Source organism: Aquarana catesbeiana, linkage group LG07, assembly GCF_042186555.1.
Source record: "Aquarana catesbeiana isolate 2022-GZ linkage group LG07, ASM4218655v1, whole genome shotgun sequence".
NCBI lineage: Eukaryota > Metazoa > Chordata > Amphibia > Anura > Ranidae > Aquarana > Aquarana catesbeiana.
This window is the reverse complement of record NC_133330.1, coordinates 191,328,938-191,352,406: the sequence shown is the minus strand read 5'-3', so window position 1 is coordinate 191,352,406 and position 23,469 is coordinate 191,328,938. Positions and strand designations below refer to the sequence as shown.

Below are 23,469 nucleotides of genomic sequence, written 5' to 3'. Positions count from 1 at the left end.
CAATTCTTGATCTAATATTTCACAACAGGGCCCATTTCTGCACCCACCAAGAGCGAGTGAGGACTTACAGTGTTGTGGCACCAGCACCACCACCACCAAAGGCCCAATTTTTCTGCCCTTGTTCAACAGGGGCATGTAATTACAATTCTTGATCTAATATTTCACAGCAGGGCCCATTTCTGCACCCACCAAGAGCGAGTGAGGACTTACAGTGTTGTGGCACCAGCACCACCACCACCAAAGGCCCAGTTTTTCTGCCCCTGTTCAACAGGGGCATGTAATTACAATTCTTGATCTAATATTTCACAGCAGGGCCCTGTGAGGGCTTACAGTGTTGTGGCCACAACAACACCTAAGGCCCAAATTTCTGCTGAGTATATAGGGCAGGCCCCTACTTTCAAACATCTAACTTACAAACGACTCCTACTTGCAAACGGAAGGAGACAACAGGAAGTGAGATGAAATCTACCCCTAGGAAGGGAAATTCTCTCCTGTAAGAGTTAATATGGGAAAAACATTTCTCATTTCCACTGATGCTTTCCAATCCTTGTTCCACAAAAAACCCCACATTTTCAAAAAACATTTGTCATTGGGACAAAAAGTGAGGTGAAATCTTCTGAAGAGGAGGAAAGACAGCAAAACAAATGTCACAGGGGTGATAACCCTTCCCTGTTTTCCAAAAAGCTTAAAGATTTTTTGGCTGGAGCTAAACACGTTAAAAATGTACCCGTTCGGCGGGAGGGGGCGTGACCGGATGCGGGAGTGAGAGGGTGTGTGAGATCTCCTCTCCCTCCGCTCTGACCAGCTAAGCTACAGGCTGAGGAGATTGCCGGTCTGTCGGCGGCAGACGTAAGCAGCGGAATCCGGCTAAACTGCAGAGCTACTGAGCACACCTGATCCCGGTGCAGGCTCGGTGGACGGAGCAGAGGAGGGGTGTGAAAGACCCTACCAGCTGGCCAGCGGCCAAATGAGGAGATGCTTCGGTAGCGGTTACAGCAGCTTCAGCAGTGGTGGTGTCAGCGTGTGTGGCGGTGAGAGAGCCAGGAGGACGGAGCCATAGGGGTGGCGTGAGAGGCCCCCCCCTGGCTGTCAGTAGCCTACAAGCAGGCCGAACACAGTAACAGCAGAAGCAGTGAATGAAGCAAGCTAATAAAACTAGCAAGGTAACGCTGTGAAACTGGAGAACGACTAAGAAGACGCCAGACATAGGTGAAAACTTCCCTTTTTTTTTCCCTCATATACCATATTTGCTATAAATGACTTTTACTCCTGGTTCTTGATTGAAGAAACTTAACTGAGCTTGCAATGTGAAATCCTGGTTAAATAGAACTTGTTGCCTCAATATTTATTGGTCTTAAAGAGACAGTACCTGAAATAGAGGAAATAGCAGCCCCAGTCCGAAGTGGGAGACGGACAGGGAGCTGGTGTGTGAGGCTCCCTTTTTTTTTCCTTACAACATAAATAGAACCAGTGGAACGGTGGATGCAAGCTGCTTATTATAACATCAGCTGTAAGTGGAACTGTGTTGTCCATGTGTCTGTTCACTGCTCCATGTGCTATTGGGCTGATGTTGTGGTGACAGAGGTATGTGGAGGGTTACCCTTGTGGTACCATTTTCAAGTAAAACCAGCAGACTGGGACAGCATTTATTATACATTATATCTCAAACCAACAAAAGGAAAGTTTTTTTTTTTTTTCCTCTCTTCTTTTTTCCCTCCTCCCACTTTTTTGTCCCCATGATATAACAGCATGGCTGGGAAGCGGGCAGCAGAGGAAAAATTAAACCAGCACCAGTTACAAAATCAGCCACAGCAAGTAGGAGGTCAGGTTACACGCTCTGCAAAAAATCAGACAAACCAAGTGAAAGCTGCAGCAGCAGCTGCAGCAGAGGCAGCAACAAAGTTAGAGCGTTTCGCTAGGACCTCCCTATCACCAGTAAAATCCCAACAATCAATTCAAACAGGTACCTCGGCGGTTAGGAAAAACCAAAGCAGCGGGTTAATACTGGCCGTAGCAAGTCCAATCGCAGTGCCGCCCACAAAAGGCCAAGGGGCGGGAAAACTTGATACTACAAGTAGTGACACAGAATTTAAAAGGCTACCTAATATAACCGAGGCAGACATGGAGGGAGGCCAAAGTGGAGGAGTGGAAGAACCAACAATGAGGGACCTCCTGTATGCGATAACTGCATGTAAGGAATCAATCTCTGGTTTGGATATTCAGCTAAAAAGCATAAGATGAATTAGAAAATAGAAACCGGAGAAACAACATAAGAGTAATAGGCATGCCCGAACGGAGCGAGGGATCTGGCCCTATAGAATTTCTGGAGGGATGGATTAAGGAGACATTTGGGACTACATCTTTTTCTCTTTTCTTTGGCATTGAACGTGCCCATCGAATCCCCTTTAAACCCTGTCAGGGCAAGGCGTACCCAAGACCCATAATCATGAAAATGTTCAATTTCAGAGATAAAGTATCTTTGCTTCTGAAGGCGAGAGAAATGGGAGAGATCCTATATAGGGGGGTAAGAATTTCACTATATCAGGACTTTTCTCCGGACCTGCAAAAACTCAGGGCGGCATATATGCCGATTAAACGTGTGTTACAGCAAAAAAAGATGGACTAAGCATTACTGTACCCCGCCCGTATGAGAATAACTACAAGGAATGGGACACTCTTTTTTGATTCTCCTCGAAATGTGGAAGAATGGTTGGAGAATATTGAGAGAACAACACGGAATATAGGAGAAGAGAGACTAGAGACTAATTAGATCTTGGTTCTTTTTTTTTTTTATCACACTTGAGGTACTAGGGAGGAGGGAAGGGAGAGGGGAAACAGAGATAATAAGCAACATACTAAGAAAAGAAACAAGTAAATAATAAATCACAAGTAAAAATACGAATTAGGGAGTGATGTAGGAACAGATTATAAAATAGTAAAGGTTAGAATACACTTATTAGAACACATTGAGCCGACACGACAAATTATTTTGCTTATGAGTATAAAAAATTAAAACACATGAATAGCACTAATAAGGTCGAAGGAATAGGATTATAAAATAGTAAAGGTTAGACATACACTTATTAGAACACATTGAGCCGACACAACAAATTATTTTGTTTATGAGTACAAAAAATTAGAACACATGAATAGCACTAATAAGGTCAGAGAGGGGGGGAGGGGGCGAGATAGGGACCCCCTGGGGTAAGGGGGTATTGAAATGTATGGCACGGGCAAGGTATGCCGGTGCAGTTTGGGGATTGAGAGTAAGTGGGAGGTCAGGAACATAGTCCCTAGGGTAGGCCCAGATGGGCAGGGAGGGAGGGTAGGGGGTGGGTGGGAGAGAGGGTGGGTGAGGCAGGAGGGTAAGGGGTGGGAAAGGGGGAGGAGAGGGGAGGGAGGTAAGGGAGGGGCGGGTGGGAGAGGTATAACACAAACAAATAGTGGAAAATACCACAAATATAAGTTTATTCACAAATGTCTTTTACGCTTCACCACTGATGGTGGGGGGATTAGGAGGAAGGCTGATAGATATGTATTATACATTGAGGGGGCCCAAGGGGTAGGTAAAACTCAGAAGGATAATTGTATTTTGACTTTTTGCTTATGCTGTTGTTTTTGGTTTTATAATTATTTGAACTGGTATGATTCCCTATATGAGTAAGGAAAAGGGGAAAAAAAGGGTTTACTTCTAATGACATGGAATGTGAGAGGGCTGAGGGACAGAGATAAGAGAAGTGCAATGTTTAGATACTTCGATAAAATGAAACCTCAGATAATCTGTTTACAAGAAACGCATTTGTGTCCAGACTCTGTTCATTTATTGCGTTCAAGGAGATACCCGACACAGTTCCATTCCATGCACACCTCATACTCAAGGGGTGTTAGTATAGTGGTCTCCTCGGATGTCTCCTTTGAATGCATAGAACAGAGGGTGGATAAGGAGGGAAAATTTGTTTTTTTGCTATGTAAAATTAACGGACTAATGTGCATAATCGCATCTATATACATACCCCCACCATTCTCATCAGTTCCACTTGGGTGTCTATCACAATTTATAGCCTTACACCCGGATGTCCCGGTGTTAGCACTGGGTGATTATAATAACATTTTAGATAATTCCCAAGATAGAATGTCTTTGACACCTAGAATTATGAGACAGACAGTTGGCAGGGCGGCTTTTGTTGCCCTGCTTACGGAAATAGGACTCCGGGATGTATGGAGAGAGAGACATGAAAAGGATAGATGCTACTCATGTTACTCTGCAACACATGATGGTTTTTCCCGTATTGACCTGGGTTTAGGGAATGAGGCACTCTTGCAGCTAGTAGAGGACTCAGCATATGAGCCATGCCTACTATCCGACCATTCCCCATTTTGGGTACGGTTAGACACCACTGGAATGCTGGGGCGCCTATTATGGCAGGTGAACCCCTACTGGTTAACTTTGTTTCCACAGGTAGATAGAACAAGAGAGGCACTACAGGAGTTCCTGCAATTTAATAGGGGATCTGCTAGTGCTGTGGTAGTATGGGATACACTCAAGGCATTCTTGAGGGGATGTCTCATTAAAGAAATTGCGGGAATCAAAACACGTTCCAGGGAATGGGAGAACAGGGTACGGGAAGAACTGAAAGAAAGGGAACAGGCCTTAATAAGAGATCCATCAAAATCCAATCAAGAATCCTGGAAGGAGGCACAAGTGGTATATAACTCGGTTTGGTTATCGGCAGCAGAGAAGAGAAGATACTTTCAGCAACAAAGTTATTTTGAAGAAGGGGAAAACACTGGCCGCCTTTTAGCCCTTATAGCCAGAGAGCAACGAGACTCTACTAATATCTTGGCCGTGAGGGCTAAATCTGGGGAGAGGCAGACCCTTAGCTCAGACATTTTAAACAGCTTTCAGCAGTTTTACAGGGATTTGTACTCTAGTAAAACTAGTTATATTCCATCTGATTTGGTACAGTTCTTACAAACCTGTCCGCTCCCGCAGTTATTGGAGGCGGACAGGGAAATGTTAAACCGTCCAATCACATTAGCGGAATTAAGAGAAGCCCTGGAGGGGACAAAACATCATAAATCACCAGGCCCAGACGGGATTCCGGCAGAGGTATACTCCCACTATAGGCAGGACCTTTTACCATCATTACTGCAGGCCATAATGGAGGCTGAGGAAGTGGGTCACTTACCAGATAGCATGCAAGAGGCAATAATAACAATAATTTTAAAGCCTGGAAAAGACAAACTCCTATTGGATTCATATCGCCCAATTTCGCTATTAAATGCGGATGTTAAATTGTTTGCCAGTGTTTTGGCTAAGAGGTTATCTCGAGTGATTGGCAAGCTGGTCCATTGTGATCAGTCTGGCTTTATACCCACCCGCTCTACGTCAGATAACATAAGGAGACTTTACATGAACCTACAGATGCCAGTGGATAATCCGGGGGGTAGGGCCATTCTGTCACTGGACGCCTCAAAAGCGTTTGATAGTGTAGAGTGGCCCTACCTCATGGAAATATTGAAAAGATTTGGTTTGGGAAGTAAGTTTGTATCTTGGGTAGAGATACTTTATTTTAAACCCAGAGCCAGAATACGCATTAATAATAACCTTTCGCCTCCATTTGATTTGTATAGAGGGACTAGACAGGGTTGCCCACTATCTCCATTACTGTTCACCTTGGCAATAGAGCCTCTAGCTATAATGATCCGGAATTCAACGGAGGTGGTGGGGTTCCGTAGATATCAGAGAGAAGAAAAAATATCTTTGTACGCAGATGATGCACTTATATATTTAGGTGACATGACCTCATCTCTGCGGGCAGTGATGGAGATAGTGGGAGAATATGGCAGTTTTTCAGGCTTTGCCATTAACTGGTCAAAATCAACTCTAATGCCCATAGACCAGCCGAGGGACCGACTACCAGTGGGGGTGGAACAAATAGCAATAGTTAATAGCTTTAAGTATCTGGGAGTAATGGTGTCCCTGAATCCGGCCGAGTATCTTCGATTGAACTTGGAGCCATTGCTCTGTAGACAGAAAGAAAAAAGCAATAGCTGGTGTAGGCTTCCCCTATCAGTTATAGGACGAGCAAACTTAATAAAAATGGTGTGGGCACCACAGCAACTGTACGTTTTTCATAATTCACCGATATGGATATCAAAAAAGTGGTTCAAGCAAGTTGATACACTAATGAGGGAACTGATATGGAAAAAAAAGGCACCCAGGATTAGCCTGGAAACATTGCAATATGAAAAGGATAGAGGAGGGCTGGCAATACCCAACTCAAAGCTGTACTTTTTGGCATCACAGCTACAACAAATGGCAGGGTGGGGTCGGAAGGGGAATGAGGACCCTACATATAAACTGGTGACCATATCGGAACCCATGCTAGAAGCGGCCTCACACTTGGAAATGGACTTGCCTAGTATGAAGGGGGTAGAACCTATAAGTACTCTCTTTAAAAGGGTATGGGGAGAGGTTCGGAAAGCGCTAAAAATAACAGGCGTGCTCCCATTCACACCGATCTGGCACAATAGAAGATACCCCGAGATCCAGGAACTACAAGGGTTTACACACTGGAAAGAAAAGGGGATTCAGTTCTTCCCACAATTATACGAGGGAGAGGTGTTGAAGACATATGAACAACTATGCAGGGAATTTCATCTGAACCCGAGGGGTTTTTATCAATATCTCCAACTTCGCCATGCGTTACAGGCACAACAAATAACACATTCTCAGACAGTACCAACAGTATCACTCATGAGTGAGGTTTTTTTGGCAGACACAAGGAAAGGGTTAATATCAAAAATATATAGGGAGTTGCTGAGGTCGGTTCAGGATCACACTTTGTTAAAGTGCCGAAATAAATGGGTAGAGGATATAGGAGAGATAGAAGAAAAACAGTGGGAAATGGCGCTTGAGGCTATTCCGGTGGTGTCGCTTTCCGCAACCCAAAGGCTGTCACAATTATTTATTCTTCATAGGGCCTACAGAACATCAGTATAGCTTTATAAATGGGGACGAGGAGACTCCCCGCTGTGCCCTAAGTGTAGAGTACACAGAGGGGACTTCATCCATCTAATTTGGAGGTGCCCAAAGCTGTATAGGTACTGGGATGAGGTCTCCCAGTGCATTTCGAGGTTGGCGCGGGTCCCCATCCCCCTAAACCCGACTGTATACTTGCTTGGAGCCATGAATGCAAAAATGTTCCCGGGAGGAAAGTACTTTATGTTAACTAGACTGATGTACCTTGCCAGAAAACTTATTGCAAGGTATTGGATGGCCCCAACGGTGCCTACAGTGAAGCAATGGATTGCGTACGTCAATTCGCTGCTTCCTAGAGAACGGTTGGCTTATAGCCGCAGAAGTGATAGGGGTAAATTTGATAAGATATGGCAGTCATGGTTGGGGGATGTGGACCTGGCCCCGCACCAATTGTTGTAGAGAGGTTTCAGATGTAGAGACAGGGGGGGGAAGAGTAGAGAGGAAAAGGGAGATAGAGACAGCCGAGGGAAAGGAAGAAGACAAAGAAGTGTGCAGGGAAGGGGAGAAGGGAGAGAGGGACAGAAGGATGGCCTGTAAAAGTAATGATAATATAATTAGATAATCAAGAACATTGGATAGGGGGGAAGTTAGTAGTAATTGTGAATGTGGTGAATGAAATACTAAAGGTAATAGGAATGGTTTGTTGTGGTGGAGGGGGGGGGGGGGTACAGGGAGGGGAGGAAGGGAGGAATGAAATAGAGAAAATGAAGTAATGAATTAGTAGCAGAAACACAATCTTGTATGGAATGAGGGTAGAAACAAAAGAATGGGTTTGTACAAACTACACATTTTATTCTATGTTTTTGTATTATTAAATAATATGAATGATTAAAAAAAAATAAATGTACCCGTTCAAAATTACAAACAGATTCTACTTAACAACAAACCTACAGTCCCTGTCTTGTTTGCACCGCCTGTATACTGCTGTTCAGAGTATATAGGGCCTGGTGTCCCCACACCTTTCCTTATTTTAATTTGGGTGCGGGGTTCCCCTTAATATCCATACAAGACCCAAAGGGCCTGGTAATGGACTGGGGGGGTACCCATGCCATTTGTCTCACTGATTTTCATCCATATTGCCAGGACCCGACATTACATTAAACCCGCAAGCAGTTTTAAATGAGATTTTTTCCTTTAAAAATTACATTTGGTGCAGGGACTGTTCTAAACACGGGAAACACGCGCCACTTTACAGGCATACTATAGACACCCCCCAGGTATGATATTTAAAGGAATATTTCACTTTTTTTTTTTTTTACTTTAAGCATCATTAAAATCACTGCTCCTGAAAAAAACGGCCGTTTTTAAAAGTTTTTTTTGCATTGATACATGTCCCCTGGGGTAGGACCCGGGTCCCCAAACCCTTTTTAGGACAATACCATGCAAATTAGCCTTTAAAATGAGCACTTTTGATTTCGAACGTTCGAGTCCCATAGACGTCAATGGGATTCTAACGTTCGTGCGAATTTTCGGTCCGTTCGCAGGTTCTGGTGCGAACCGAACCGGGGGGGGGTGTTCGGCTCATCCCTAGCCACGGCCATTGAATAACTATTTACCACATGCAATGCATCAAAGAGAAAGGCATCTCATGTTATCCTTTCCCTATTCAAGTTCAAACCCTGAAATAGATACAGCAGAAAACCCTGAGATTGACTGTTCTTTTACTTTAATGGGTTGTGGGGAGTATGGCAGCAGGGTGATTGGCGGATTGTTATAACCAAATCAGCAGCCCTTACGGGCGTACCGCTACAAGTGATTATGTTAAATACCAAATAGGAGAGAATTAAAGCTGATGCTAATTTAGACAGACACCTTAAAACTATGAACTCTAGCATGACAGATTTTATTTTTTATCAGTTTGTGCATTATGTCTGAGGATGCTGGTTTTCACTGGTTGATGGTGGACTCTAGCTAGCATGGAGTTGTTTCTGGTGGTCATTTGGCTCTCCAGTTACTAGAGGTTTGATCACTGGGCTGTGATGATTAATGATTAGGTTCACCTTTTTTCCCTCAGATGATGCAGAATCCAAAATAGGGACTGTAAAAAATAAAGTCTCTAATTTTGTTAAATCCTTCACATCCCCTTTTCTGTAGTTACTTGCATTAACCACTTGACGACCGCCTCACGCTAATATACGTCAGCAGAATGGCACGGGCAGGCAAAATCACGTACCTGGTACGTGATTGCCTTCCCGCGGGCGGGGGGGTCCGATCGGACCCCCCCCCGGTGCCAGAGGCGGCCGGCATTTGTTCCCGGGCGATGAGAGGTGAGGGGGAGGCCATCCATTCGTGGCCACCCCCTCCCGATCGCTCCCGGCGAATGAAAATCCTTCCTCTGCCTCTGTAATGTAAACAGAGGGAGAGAAATTGATGTCATCCCTCCTCAAGCCGGTCTTTTCGTTCCGGCGCCGAGGAGAGAAGACATCAAGTAAGTGCACCAACACTACACTTTCAGTAGAACACACTAGGCACACTTTTCACCCCCCAGTCACCCCCCGATCACCCCCCTGTACCCCCTGTCACAGTGACACCAATAGCAGTTTTTAGGCTCAGAATACGAAACTGTAGAGGACAGCGGCTCCATGACAGATAGCTCTGATGACGGAGTTGTGGTCCCTGCCAAGGTCAGGCGTACCAGACCCCAATCTTCTTCTTCTGTCCTTGAAGTGCAAGAACCGAAGGTCCCTCGTATTGAGCAGAGAAGTACTAGCGCCGCTATTTCTTCTGGTGAACTGGCAAGCACCAGCAGCCTAGTACACCCTGGTCGTACATCCAGCACTGCAGTATCACGTGTTGACGTGGCGAGTCCCATAAGTGCAGTTCAAGCTGGCGAGGTGGCAAGCACAAGTAGTGTCCCGCTGCCACCAAGAAGACGAACACAGGCCCGTCGTGCCCATAGTGCCCTTCCTGCTGCATTCGCCAATCTGAATTGGGAACCCACCACTTCTGCAGCACCCGTACTTCCCCCATTCACTGGCCAACCCGGAATTCAGGTGGAAACAGTTGATTTTACGCCACTGGATTTTTATTCGCTGTTTTTCACCGAAGATCTCTATAGATCTATTGTGGACCAAAGCAATTTGTACGCTGGTCAACACATCGCCACTATTCCCCAGTCCTCCCTTGCCAGAGATTGGAAACCAATTACGGTTTCCGAATTTAAGCTCTTTCTGGGCCTTTCCCTCAACATGGGCATAAATAAAAAGAGTGAGTTGCGGTCATATTGGTCCACTGACCCAATTTACCATATGCCCGTGTTCTCTGCCTCCATGGCCAGGGCACGATATGAGCAGATTTTGCAGTTCATGCACTTCAACGACAATGAACTCTGTCGTCCTCGTGGAGACCCCTTCAACCAACGTTTTGCAGACATGTTTACTCCCCATCAAGTTGTCTGCGTTGATGAGTCCCTGATTAAATTTTCTGGCCGCTTGTCATTCAAACAGTACCTTCCCAGCAAGCGTGCCAGATACGGGGTCAAGATGTATAAGCTCTGTGACAGGGCCACAGGCTATACATGTAGTTTTATGGTTTACGAGGGCAAAGATAGTCACGTAGAGCCGACAAACTGCCCTGACTACATAAGAAGCGCTGGCAAGATAGTGTGGGACTTGGTGTCACCCTTATTCGGAAAGGGGTACCACTTGTACGTGGACAATTATTACACGAATGTGCCACTTTTTAGCCACCTTTTTGATCATCAGATTGGAGCATGTGGCACCGTGCGACCTAATCGCCGGGGCTTTCCCCAGCGGCTTGTAGATTCCTGTCTTAGGCTGGGGGAGAGAGTCTGCTTGCAGTGTAATAACTTGCTCGCTATGAAGTGGAGGGACAATAAGAATGTTTTCGTTCTTACCTCCCTTCATGCAGACACGACGGTCCAAATTACTACGGCGACTGGTGTTGTGGAGAAACCCCTCTGTGTCCACGAATATAACCAAAATATGGGAGGAGTAGACCTCAATGACCAGTTGTACCTAGTTGCCCGTAAGGCCAGACGCTGGTACAAAAAAGTGTCTGTTTATTTATTTCAATTGGCTTTGCTGAATGCTTTTGTGCTATACAGAGCTTCAGGACAGACTGGATCCTTCTTTAAATTCCAGGAAGAGATCGTCAGAGCCCTTCTGTATCCAGACGGTGCTCCACCTCACCATCCCCAACCAAATGCAGTAAGCCGGCTGCATGAGAGGCATTTTCAATATGTCCTCCCGAGTACCCTTACCCAAAGAGCCCACCCAAAAAAGATGCCGTGTCTGCAGCAAGCGCGGATTTAGGCGTGACACCCAGTATTATTGTCCCTTCTGTCCTGACAATCCTGGTCTTTGCATTGGTGAATGTTTTGAACGCTACCATACACTAGTTGAGTTTTAGCATAGGGTACAGCACTGCACAGACTAGGACACACTTTCACAGGGTCTCCCAAGATACCATCGCATTTTTAAAGACCCAAACCTGGTACCAGTTAAAAAAGTTAAAGTTACAAAAAAAGTGTAAAAAAAAACAATAAAACAAAAAAAAAAAGTAAAAAAAAAGAAAAAAACACAAAAAAATATATAAAACAAAAAAAAAAAAAAATAGTTGTTGTTTTATTGTTCTCTCTCTATTCTCTCTCTATTGTTATGCTCTTTTTTATTGTATTCTATACTGCAATGTTTTATTATGTTTTTATCATGTTTGCTTTATAGGTATGCTATTTTTTTATACTTTGTTTTTTTATTGTTAACCACTTTTTTGTTTTCAGGTACGCCATTCAGCTGCAGAGCGGATTTATTTATCTTGACAGCAACAGCGTTTGCTCCCACGATATATAAAGCCGTTTACTATGGTTTTTTTTTGTATTTGCTTTGCAGGTATGGTAAGTATTACTGTTATACTGTAATGTTACTTTGTTTTTTGTTAACCATCATTTGCTTAGCAGGTAGGCCATTCAGTTGCAGCGCGGATTTATTTATCTTGACAGCAACAGCGTTTGCTCCCACGATACATAAAGCCGTGACTCCAGCGCTGTCGGAGGTGATTTCACCACCACAGTTACATACTTCAGCATATATGCCGAAGCATGGGGGCAGCAGAGGGCGGAGGAGCGATTTGCTCCTGCCTTTTGCGGGAGGATGCACCCATGCTTCGGCATATATATATACGGTGCATGTATGCCCATCATTAGAAGTGGGTGGATGAAGGGAGGTATTCTAATGGCGGGCATACCCACCGATCAATATCTTTTTTTCGTTCAGCCCACAGGCTGCATGAAAAAAACGTTTACAATATATGCCCAACAAGGACCAGCAACGTACTGGTATGTTGCTGGACTTTGAGTGGTTATACCAGAATGATGCCTGCAGATTTAGGTATCATCTTGGTATCATTCTTTTCAGCTAGTGGTCGGCTTTCATGTAAAAGCAATCCTAGCGGCTAATTAGCCTCTAGACTTCTTTTACAAGCAGTGGGAGGGAATGCCCCCCCCACCGTCTTCTTTTTTTTTCTCTGGCTCTCCTGTCCCAACAGGGAACCTGAAAATGCAGCCGGTGATTCAGCCAGCTGACCATAGAGCTGATCAGAGACCAGAATGGCTCCAAACATCTCTATGGCCTAAGAAACTGGAAGCTACGAGCATTTCATGACTTAGATTTCGCCGGATGTAAACAGCGCCATTGGGAAATTGGGAAAGCATTTTATCACACCGATCTTGGTGTGGTCAGATGCTTTGAGGGCAGAGGAGAGATCTAGGGTCTAATAGACCCCAATTTTTTCAAAAAAGAGTACCTGTCACTACCTATTGCTATCATAGGGGATATTTACATTCCCTGAGATAACAATAAAAAGGATAAAAAAAAAAAAAAATAAAAATGAAAGGAACAGTTTAAAAATAAGATAAAAAAGCAAAAAAAAAAAAAAAGCAAAAAAAAAAAAAGCACCCCTGTCCTCCCCCTGCTCTCGCGCAAAGGCGAACGCAAGCGTCGGTCTGGCATCAAATGTACTCGGCCTAAGATCATCTTTTTTATTCCATCAAACATTTGGGCAATATAGTGTGTTTTAGTGCATTAAAATTTTAAAAAGTGTGTTTTTTCCCCAAAAAATGCATTTGAAAAATCGCTGCGCAAATACTGTGTGAAAAAAAAAATGAAATATCCACCATTTTAATCTGTAGGGCATTTGCTTTAAAAAAAATATATAATGTTTGGGCGTTCAAAGTAATTTTCTTGCAAAAAAAAATAATTTTTTCATGTAAACAAAAAGTGTCAGAAAGGGCTTTGTTTTCAAGTGGTTAGAAAAGTGGGTGATGTGTGACATAAGCTTCTAAATGTTGTGCATAAAATGCCAGGACAGTTCAAAACCCCCCAAATGACCCCATTTTGGAAAGTAGACACACCAAGCTATTTGCTGAGAGGCATGTCGAGTCCATGGAATATTTTATATTGTGACACAAATTGCGGGAAAAAGACAAATTTTTTTTTTTTGCACAAAGTTATCACTAAATGATATATTGCTCAAACATGCCATGGGAATATGTGAAACTACACCCCAAAATACATTCTGTTGCTTCTCCTGAGTACGGGGATACCACATGTGTGAGACTTTTTGGGAGCCTAGCCGCGTACGGGACCCCGAAAACCAAGCCCCGCCTTCAGGCTTTCTAAGGGCGTAAATTTTTGATTTCACTCTTCACTGCCTATCACAGTTTCGGAGGCCATGGAATGCCCAGATGGCACAACTCCCCCCCAAATGACCCCATTTTGGAAAATAGACACCCAAAGCTATTTGCTGAGAGGTATAGTGAGTATTTTGCAGACCTCACTTTTTGTCACAAACTTTTGAAAATTGAAAAAAGAAAAAAAAATACATTTTTCTTGTCTTTCTTCATTTTCAAAAACAAATTAGAGCTGCAAAATACTCACCATGCCTCTCAACAAATAGCTTGGGGTGTCTACTTTCCAAAATGGGGTCATTTCGGGGGGTTTTGTGCCATCTTGGCATTTTATGGCCTTCAAAAATGTGATAGGTAGTGAGGAGTGAAATCAAAAATTTACGCCCTTAGAAATCCTGAAGGCGGTGATTGGTTTTCGGGGCCCTGTACGCGGCTAGTCTCCCAAAAAGTCCTAAACATGTGGTATCCCCGTACTCAGGAGAAGCAGCTAAATGTATTTTGGGGTGCAATTCCACATATGCCCATGGCCTGTGTGAGCAATATATCATTTAGTGACAACTTTTTGTAATTTTTTTTTTTTTTGTCATTATTCAATCACTTGGGACAAAAAAATAAATATTCAATAGGCTTCAACATGCCTCTCAGCAATTTCCTTGGGGTGTCTACTTTCCAAAATGGGGTCATTTGGGGGGGTTTTGTACTGCCCTGCCATTTTAGCACCTCAAGAAATGACATAGGCAGTCATAAACTAAAAGCTGTGTAAATTCCAGAAAATGTACCCTAGTTTGTAGACGCTATAACTTTTGCGCAAACCAATAAATATACGCTTATTGACATTTTTTTTACCAAAGACATGTGGCCGAATACATTTTGGCCTAAAAGTATGACTAAAAATGAGTTTATTGGTTTTTCTTTATAACAAAAAGTAGAAAATATAATTTTTTTCAAAATTTTCAGGCTTTTTCCGTTTATAGCGCAAAGAATAAAAATGGCAGAGGTGATCAGATACCATTAAAAGAAAGCTCTATTTGTGGGAAGAAAAGGACGTAAATTTCTAAAAGTGCTCTGGTCAGGAAGGGGGTAAATCCTTCCAGGGCTGAAGTGGTTAAAAACTCCTTTGGTTTATCAAGAACAATATATTGCAAAGGGCTTATTCAGACAATTCTTTTTTATATACAATCATTTGTGCACTCACACTGCATAACTGTTGGTAAATCTAAAAGGGATTGTGCAATAAATTCTCAATGTGTGTGGCCTGGATTATATGTTGCATCATGCACAAGGGCTACAATTGCCACCCCAAGGCAATAAGGCTGATTTAAAGGAGCTGAGAATCTTCACTCAAAAAATGTGTGAATATTTACTTCAAATACTCAGTCATAAGAAAAAAAAAATACTGTTTACTTTAGCCAAATATGTGCAGATGCTTTTCACACGATGTATATTTATTGACATAAATTATAAAATGGTCAGTCCATCCTAAAGTGATATTTAACCACTTGACCTCAGGAAGATTTACCCCCCTTTCTGACATTTTTTGCAATATGGCACTGCGTTATTTTAACTGACATTTGCCTGGTCGTGCGACAATCAAATATATGTCCTTTTTTTTACTACAAATAGAGCTTTCTTTTGGTGGTATTTGATCACCGCTACAGTTTTATTATTTGTGCTATAAACAAAAAAAGGCTGACAATTTTGAAAAAAAAACATAAAATATTTTACTTTCTGCTATAAAACACATCCAATAAATTCTTCATCAATTTAGGCCAATATGTATTCTGCTACATATTTAAAAAAAAAAAATCCCAATAAGTGTATATTGATTGGTTTGCGCAAACGTTATAGCATCTAGAAACTATGGAATCATTTTATTTATTTATTTATTTTAAATTTTTATTTTTTTACTAGTATAGGCGGCAATCAGTGACTTATAGCTGTACTGCGATATTGTGGTGGACAAATCAGACACTAATGCCGCGTACACACGACCGGACTTTACGGCAGACTTTGTCTGGCGGACTTTTCGACGGACTTTACATCGGACTTTCCAAATGAACGGACTTGCCTACACACGATCAACCAAAGTCCGACGGATTCGTAGGTGATGACGTACGACCGGACTAAAACAAGGAAGTTCATAGCCAGTAGCCAATAGCTGCCCTAGCGTCGGTTTTTGTCCGTCGGCCTAGCATACAGACAAGCGGACTTTTCGACCGGACTCGAGTCCGTCGGACAGATTTGAAACATGTTTCAAATCTAAGTCCATCAAACTTTTGAGAAAAAAAAGTCCACTGGAGCCCACACACGATCGAATTGTCCGACAGACTCCGGTACGCCGGACCAAAGTCCGTTCGTGTGTACGTGGCATAACTGACACTTTTGACAGTTTTTGGGAACCATACTAATACAGTGATCAGTGCTAAAATTATGCACTGCCATTGTACTAATGACACTGGCTGGGAAGAGGTTAACATCAGTGAGGATAAAAGGGTTAACTGTGCGCCTAGCCAGTGTTTTACTAAACTGTGGGAGGTGCTTTGACTAGGAGTACGGCAATCTGCCTTGTTTACGTAATGAATGATCGGCGAGTGCCAGTGGACATCGAGTCCACGGTACCCAGCGATCAGCTCCTGTTGTGTATAATCACAGCGGCAGCACACCCCCAACCTGGAAGTGCTGGATCATGTACTAGGTACATGATCCAGTGCAGTAGAGCCGCCTTGCTGCTGTATATCTAAGTGATATGGTATGCAAGCGGTTAAAGCGGAGTTCCGCCTGGGAAAAAAACAAATACTGTAGCTGCTGACTTTTAATATATGGACACTTACCTGTTCATGGAGCCCGCGATGTCGGCACACGAAGCCGATCTTCGGATCGACTCACGGTGCTACCGCCACCATTCCTGGTAAGGGGACCCATCAGTGAAGACTTTCGGCTTCACTCCTGATTCCATACTGCGCATGCATGAGTCGCGCTGCATGTTCTGAATGGTCCATGCTGTCCAGAAGACAGCGAGGGGGAAGAAGGAGGGGCCGGACATAGCGTAGTTCGCCTCACAATGTAAGTTGCTCTTTCGCCAGAAGTGGGAGAAAATACCTGGATTTGACAGGTATCTGCTCCCCCCTTCCCCCTGAAAGGTGCCAAATGTGTAACCAGAGGGGGAGAGGAATCCGATCAGCGGAAGTTCCATTTCTGGGTGGAACTCTGCTTTAAGTGAAAGATGAAGCCTGATGCTCTAATATCCCCTTGGCTTCTTATATCTGTTGGGAACTTGATTAATGTGTATGTTAAGGAAAAAAACATATGCAGTACATCTCTGTAATGTTTTACTTCTTTAAGGATCTTGCAAATAGAGAAATGTTGATCTGACAGAAATGCACTCAGCTCTTATCGCCTGTTGTGGGCTAACAACATACAGCATTTTTGTGGGTTGAGGGGTGTTAGTCCTGCCCAGTCGTAATTTGTCAAACTACTCATACCCTTCCCCTATCCTGCAAAATATAGAGACTAATTGTTGTGTGGCCCAAGATTACAAGTGGGAGTTTCTGAGATAACACAGGAAGTGTGCACAGGACATGGAACAGCTTTGAATTTCTGACATATTCAAGTTCATTTCTAGGGTTTACATACACTTTAACATGCTTAATCTGCCATCAATTTTGTAAGGTTGTATATCCCCATCCATCTTTGGGTGTGGCCTATAAGGAATCAAGGGCAGAGATCTCTTAGGTTAGGTAATGTAAATCTAGAGTCTACCGAACATTGAAAACACCTTGTAATATCAGACTGCCATAAAAATCATGCCCTTGCTTATATTTGTGTCTTATGTGATGTGTATATCTTATGTAATGAGTACATCAGAAGTGACATTGTGTCAGTCAATATGTTTTTTATGATCTGATTACAGAGCCGTGCACAGTGGGGCAAAGGGAACTGTTCAATAATCACATTGAGTTAAAGCATTTGATAACTGAAAAACATTATTTTGAACATGGCAAAATAATTGAGTTTTTGTGCTTACCTGGATACCAGCTAGAGACATCTCCCTCAACTTTAACAACCAAATGCGAAAGAGGAAAACTAATCTACCCCAAGTGTGCAAAGAAAGGTTCTGGTAAGTCTTACCTTTACCCAATTGTTTTTATACAAGGACCAACCTCCTAATTCTAGTGCTTATCTAGTTCTTAATATTTGTATGCGTATATACATTTCATGAGATGTAGGAAATGATAGGGGACTGCAAAACACTCTCAGTTAGGCACAATCTTAAATTTGCAGAGATTTTTAAAACAAAACTTAAATGGGAATATAACATCAGAATTTCTGAGAAGTGTGTAGCAAACTGATTGACACTCTTAATATGCAGCCAGAATTTTAAGGCAATAGTATTAGGTAGACTTAGAGATATTTAGTCTACACTTGGGGGGACTGACCTGAGCTGCTTGTTAAAGTCAGAGTAAACTCTCATCTCTGACTTTTACCTATAGGTAGGCCTATAATAAGGTTTAAGTATAGGTACTGTAAATATCTCCTACACGTGCACCGTTTTGGAGATATTTACTGTACATGCATCCGGCGACGTCACCAGCACACACGCTCTGAAGAAACAGTCACCCGGACCGTTCCTTCAGATTCCAGTGCCTCCATATGAGCAGGAGGCAGAGCAAATCCAGAGATAAGACAAGGTCAGGCCAGGTAGTCTTCAAGCAAGGTCAGGGCAAGCTGGATCAATCTCAGGAATCCAACACAAAAGCAGATACAGGAACTCGGGAATAGCTGCAGATCAGACAGCAATTCACTTGTGCAGCTGCTGCACTTATATAGGCCACTGGGCACCAGAATTAGCCAATGCACATATGTGTGCGCTTGCACACAATAGTACGAGCACACGCAGGCCTGCGCCTGTGCATTCGTGTGTGCCTCAGAGCTTCACTTGTGCTACGGCCAGCATGTCCCTGACAGCTGCTCTCTGTCAACCAGGGTGTTTCTGGTGAGTTATAAAAGAGTCTGAAGACTATATCTAAAAGAATGAAAGAGTGCCACAAATGAAGGATAAGCCCAGTAAAAGTTTATTCATCACAACAAAAGGTCAAAAGGTATGATTGAGGGGCTCACAAATCCCCCTTCATCGGGGCTAAGGAGAAAAAGTAGCATAACACATAGCTCCCAACTGTCTCTGATTTCGAGGGACTGTCCCTGATTTGTCCCTCATTTTGGTGTGATCTATATAGTTGTATATTAAATGCACTTTTTATCTTTCAAAAAGTGTTTCCCAGTGATAACCTTTCATACAGTTTCTAAATTGTTGCATTTGTAAATTTTAAAAGCCAGTATAAAAGAATAGCAGTGGTAAAAAAAGCACTTTTGGGTTTAACTAATCATTTTTTTGTAAAATTCTCCTTTAAGGGGTTGTGGCAGGGGGTGTGTACTATGCCTACATACTTTTGCTACTAGGTGTTCCTCGTTCCCATCTCAAAAAGTTGGGAGGTATGCATAACATATTGTAAATAAAAAAAGATCTATACAGATATACAAATTTTGTTAAAATATATAGATCTGCACCATATAGATAATAAATATGATATGAATACATAAACAAGCAAGTGAACAAAGAAAAGCGCAAATAAACCCACAGCAGTAATAAGGCTTATGTAAGCCAATAGAAACATAAATGAATTGACAACAGGCATAGGATATATAATATATATAATATAATATACAGACTAGAACAATGTCCTTGTAGTTCTTAATACCCGCAGACTACAGACACCTGCAACAAGCAGGGCAAGGGATACTGATTCTTTGTGGCTGGAAACACAGTCTCTGTGTAATTGGTAAGGAAGCAAGAGAGCTCCAGTTAGCAGTAGAAAATAGCTATTTATTACAACAGCAATAATCAAGCATAAAGGCTTTCAAATAATCACAGCTGGTGATGCCTGTCTGAAAGTACCCAATGGGAGTTATTTACAAAAGGCAAATCCACTTTGCACTGCAAGTGCACTTGGAAGTGCGGTCGCTTTAAATCTAAGGGGTTGATCTGAAATGAGTGGAAGCTTTGCTGATTTTATCATCCAATCATGTACAAGCTAAAATGCTGTTTTTTATTTTCCTTGCATGTCGTTTATCTACATCCATGCTTGTGTGCTTTGTATATGATATTCTTTACAGGCAGCAATTTCTCCACTAGTTTCATGCACCCACATGGACTGTCTCCATTCATATGCTCCATGCACACTCCCTTTGCCTGGTCATGGCCTGACATGTGTGGATGGGTCGGTGTTTGGGCATGGCTGGGCTCCACCTCTATCGCGGGAGCTGCGATGCGCTTATTGGATCCTCCCCCTCCTCCCCCTGCACCTAGTGTGTTTGGAAGAACGGGGCGCTTGCCGCTTTGCACATCGGCGCCACGCTTGTCACGCTGTGTTGTGTGGCGGCTTCACTCCGTGCGTATGACGTCAGAAATGAGGTCATGGCGCCGGCGTCTAGCCATAACATCTCTTGTCCCGGTATGGGGAGGTCTACGCGATTGTTGTTGAGTGTTACACTCACTTCAGGTGCGGCTCCCTCTCCTCCAATGGCTCATTGGCGTGGCGTTGGCGGCATAATTACATCCCTTATTTAAGTGAGCTGTTCAATCTGACCAGTCTCCCCTTGAGGTCTCTATATACCAGCTACATGATCTGCTGGGGATTTCTTTGTTGCAGCATTAGGGTAGGCATTTTCTTTCGCCTTCTTAACCTTTACCTTCTTCTCCTTTCCCTCTTTTGGTGGACCAGGCTTCTGTCCATACTATTTGCCCTTGATTGCTTGTAGTATTCCCTTCAGCATTCATACCACAACTTGCCGTATGTTTATGCTCATCACTTTTACACACAAACACTTTCACACTCTTGGGCACCATTCGTACTTTTCCTATTTTTCTCATTATTTATACACTTCTTATATGGAGCTACACTGGGTTCACCCATTGGTATTACTATCTCTTACTATATATCATCATTATGATTAATATTATTATATTTACACATATACTTAATATTTTGTTCCCAGATATCCTTGCTCCACGGAGTTATACACTATCTTTTTGGCCACTTGGAGCTCTCATCCAAACCTCAAGCTCTTGCCCTATCCAGTGCTGCAATTTTTGTATTATGCCGCCTCAGCTCCCGCGTTGAGGCCATGTTTCTCAGCCAGCCCTGCACCGATCACCCCACTTTGCGGTCCATGCCTGGGTTGGTGAGTGTTAGTGATTAACCATCTATATTAATAGAAACAACATTTTTGAATTTCCCTGAGAAGTACATTTCCTTAAATCTTTTTATTCCATAGAAATGCCTGACGCATCCGCTCCTGACGAGTGGGAAAACCCACGAAACACGTAGAGCTTTATTTTGATGCCGCAGCCATATACCCTACACGGATTGAGATCTATTTATTTACTTATTTACTATTAATACATCATGTTTTTCATACCATCTGGTGGATACAGATGTACCATGTGGGTGCATGTGCCGGTGTTAGGCCTGCTGCTATTGGCACAGATATGTAATTTTTATGTGTATATATATGTTCATCATTCTGACCATATGATGTTATGCATATATTTTTCCACTCTACATACTCAGCCCTTGTGCACGCCTCTTGTGTATATAATATATTAGTGCAGACCCCCCTCTATTAGTGCAGACCCCCCCTCTATTAGAGCAGACCACCCTCAGTGCAGCCCCCCCTCTATTAGTGCAGGCCCCCATCAGTGCAGCCCCCCTCTATTAGTGCAGAACCCCCTCAGTGCAGACCCCCTCTATTAGTGCAGACCCCCTCAGTGCAGCCCCCCCTCTATTAGTGCAGACCCCCCTCAGTGCAGCCCCCCTTTATAAGTGCAGACCCCCCTCAGTGCAGCCCCCCTCTATCAGTGCAGACCTCCCTCTATTAGTGCAGACCCCCTCAGTGCAGCCCCCCCTCTATTAGTGCAGACCCCCCTCAGTGCAGCCCCCCTCTATTAGTGCAGACCCCCCTCAGTGCAGCCCCCCCTCTATTAGTGCAGACCCCCCTCAGTGCAGCCCAGTGACAAATGGACATAGTTTACACTACGTGGCTTAAATGGGCATGGCTCACAGAGGGTGTGGTTAGAGTCTGAGATGAATGAGGGATGGAGAGGGAAAGGGGGAGAGAGGAATGACGGGACAGCAGCCCCAGATCCTACACAATAGAAATATGTGTATTCTAGAAAGTTTAACAATCAGCAGATAAAGATACTCCAAACACCTGGTGTTAACGCTTCAATCATCCCGGCACCATGATTGTTATGGTGTCAGGATGATTGAAGTGCATTATTTCTATTATTACATTGTAATATAAAATTAAATCATTCAACTCACCATAATGCTGAATCAGTGGGATCCCTGAGCGTGTCACCTGCCACCAGCAGAGTCCATCCTTGCATCAGGTGCCCCTAGCAGAGTCAGTCCTTGCATCAGGGGTCCCCAGCAGTCTGTCCTTGCATCAGGTGTCCCCAGCAGAGTCTGTCCTCGTATCAGGTGCCCCCAGCAGAGTCTGTCCTCGGATCAGGTGCCCCCAGCAGAGTCAGTAAAGACCCCCTCAGTGCAGACCCCCCTCCATCAGTGCAGACCCCCTCAGTGCAGACCCCCTCCATCAGTGCAGACCCCCTCAGTGCAGACCCCCCTCCATCAGTGCAGACCCCCTCAGTGCAGACCCCCTCCATTAGTGCAGACCCCCTCAGTGCAGACCCTCCTCCATCAGTGCAGACCCCCTCAGTGCAGACTCCCCTCCATCAGTGCAGACCCCCTCAGTGCAGACCCCCCTCCATCAGTGCAGACCCCCTCAGTGCAGACCCCCCTCCATCAGTGCAGATCCCCTCATTGCAGACCCCCCTCTATTAGTGCAGACCCCCCTCTATTAGTGCAGTCCCCCCTCTATTAGAGCAGACTCCCCTCAGTGCAGCCCCCCCTCTATTAGTGCAGACCCCCCTCAGTGCAGCCCCCTATATTAGTGCAGAACCCCCTCAGTGCAGACCCCCTCTATTAGTGCAGATCCTCCTCAGTGCAGCCCCCCCTCTATTAGTGCAACCCCCCTCAGTGCAGCCCCCCCTTATTAGTGCAGACCCCCCTCAGTGCAGCCCCCCTCTATTAGTGCAGACCCCCCTCAGTGCAGACCCCTCTGTTAGTGCAGACCCCCCTCAGTGCAGCCCCCCCTCTATTAGTGCAGACCCCCTCAGTGCAGACCCCCCTCCATCAGTGCAGACCCCCTCAGTGCAGCCCCCCTCTATTAGTGCAGACCCCCCTCAGTGCAGCCCCCCTCTATCAGTGAAGACCCCCCTCTATTAGTGCAGGCCCCCCTCAGTGCAGCCCCCCCTCTATTAGTGCAGAACCCCCTCAGTGCAGACCCCCCTCTATTAGTGCAGACCCCCCTCAGTGCAGCCCCCCTCTATTAGTGCAGACCCCCCTCAGTGCAGCCCCCCCTCTATTAGTGCAGACCCCCCTCAGTGCAGTCCCCCCTCTATTAGTGCAGACCCCCCTCAGTGCAGCCCCCCTCTATCAGTGCAGACCCCCCTCTATTAGTGCAGGCCCCCCTCAGTGCAGCCCCCCTCTATTAGTGCAGAACCCCCTCAGTGCAGACCCCTCTCTATTAGTGCAGACCCCCTCAGTGCAGACCCCCCTCAGTGCAGCCCCCATCTATTAGTGCAGACCCCCTCAGTGCAGACCCCCTCAGTGCAGACCCCCTCAGTGCAGACCCCCCTCCATCAGTGCAGACCCCC

General features: G+C 44.4%; 1 protein-coding gene across 1 annotated transcript in view; it reads left to right on the top strand.

Annotated features, from left to right (window-relative positions):
* The window catches only part of LOC141103388 (coagulation factor XIII B chain-like), a 204,360-nt gene that overhangs the window by 79,824 nt on the left and 101,067 nt on the right, over nucleotides 1-23,469 (top strand). Inside the window, 1 exon segment of the mRNA XM_073592917.1 lies at nucleotides 17,602-17,808. Coding sequence (XP_073449018.1) covers nucleotides 17,602-17,808 — 207 coding nt within the window.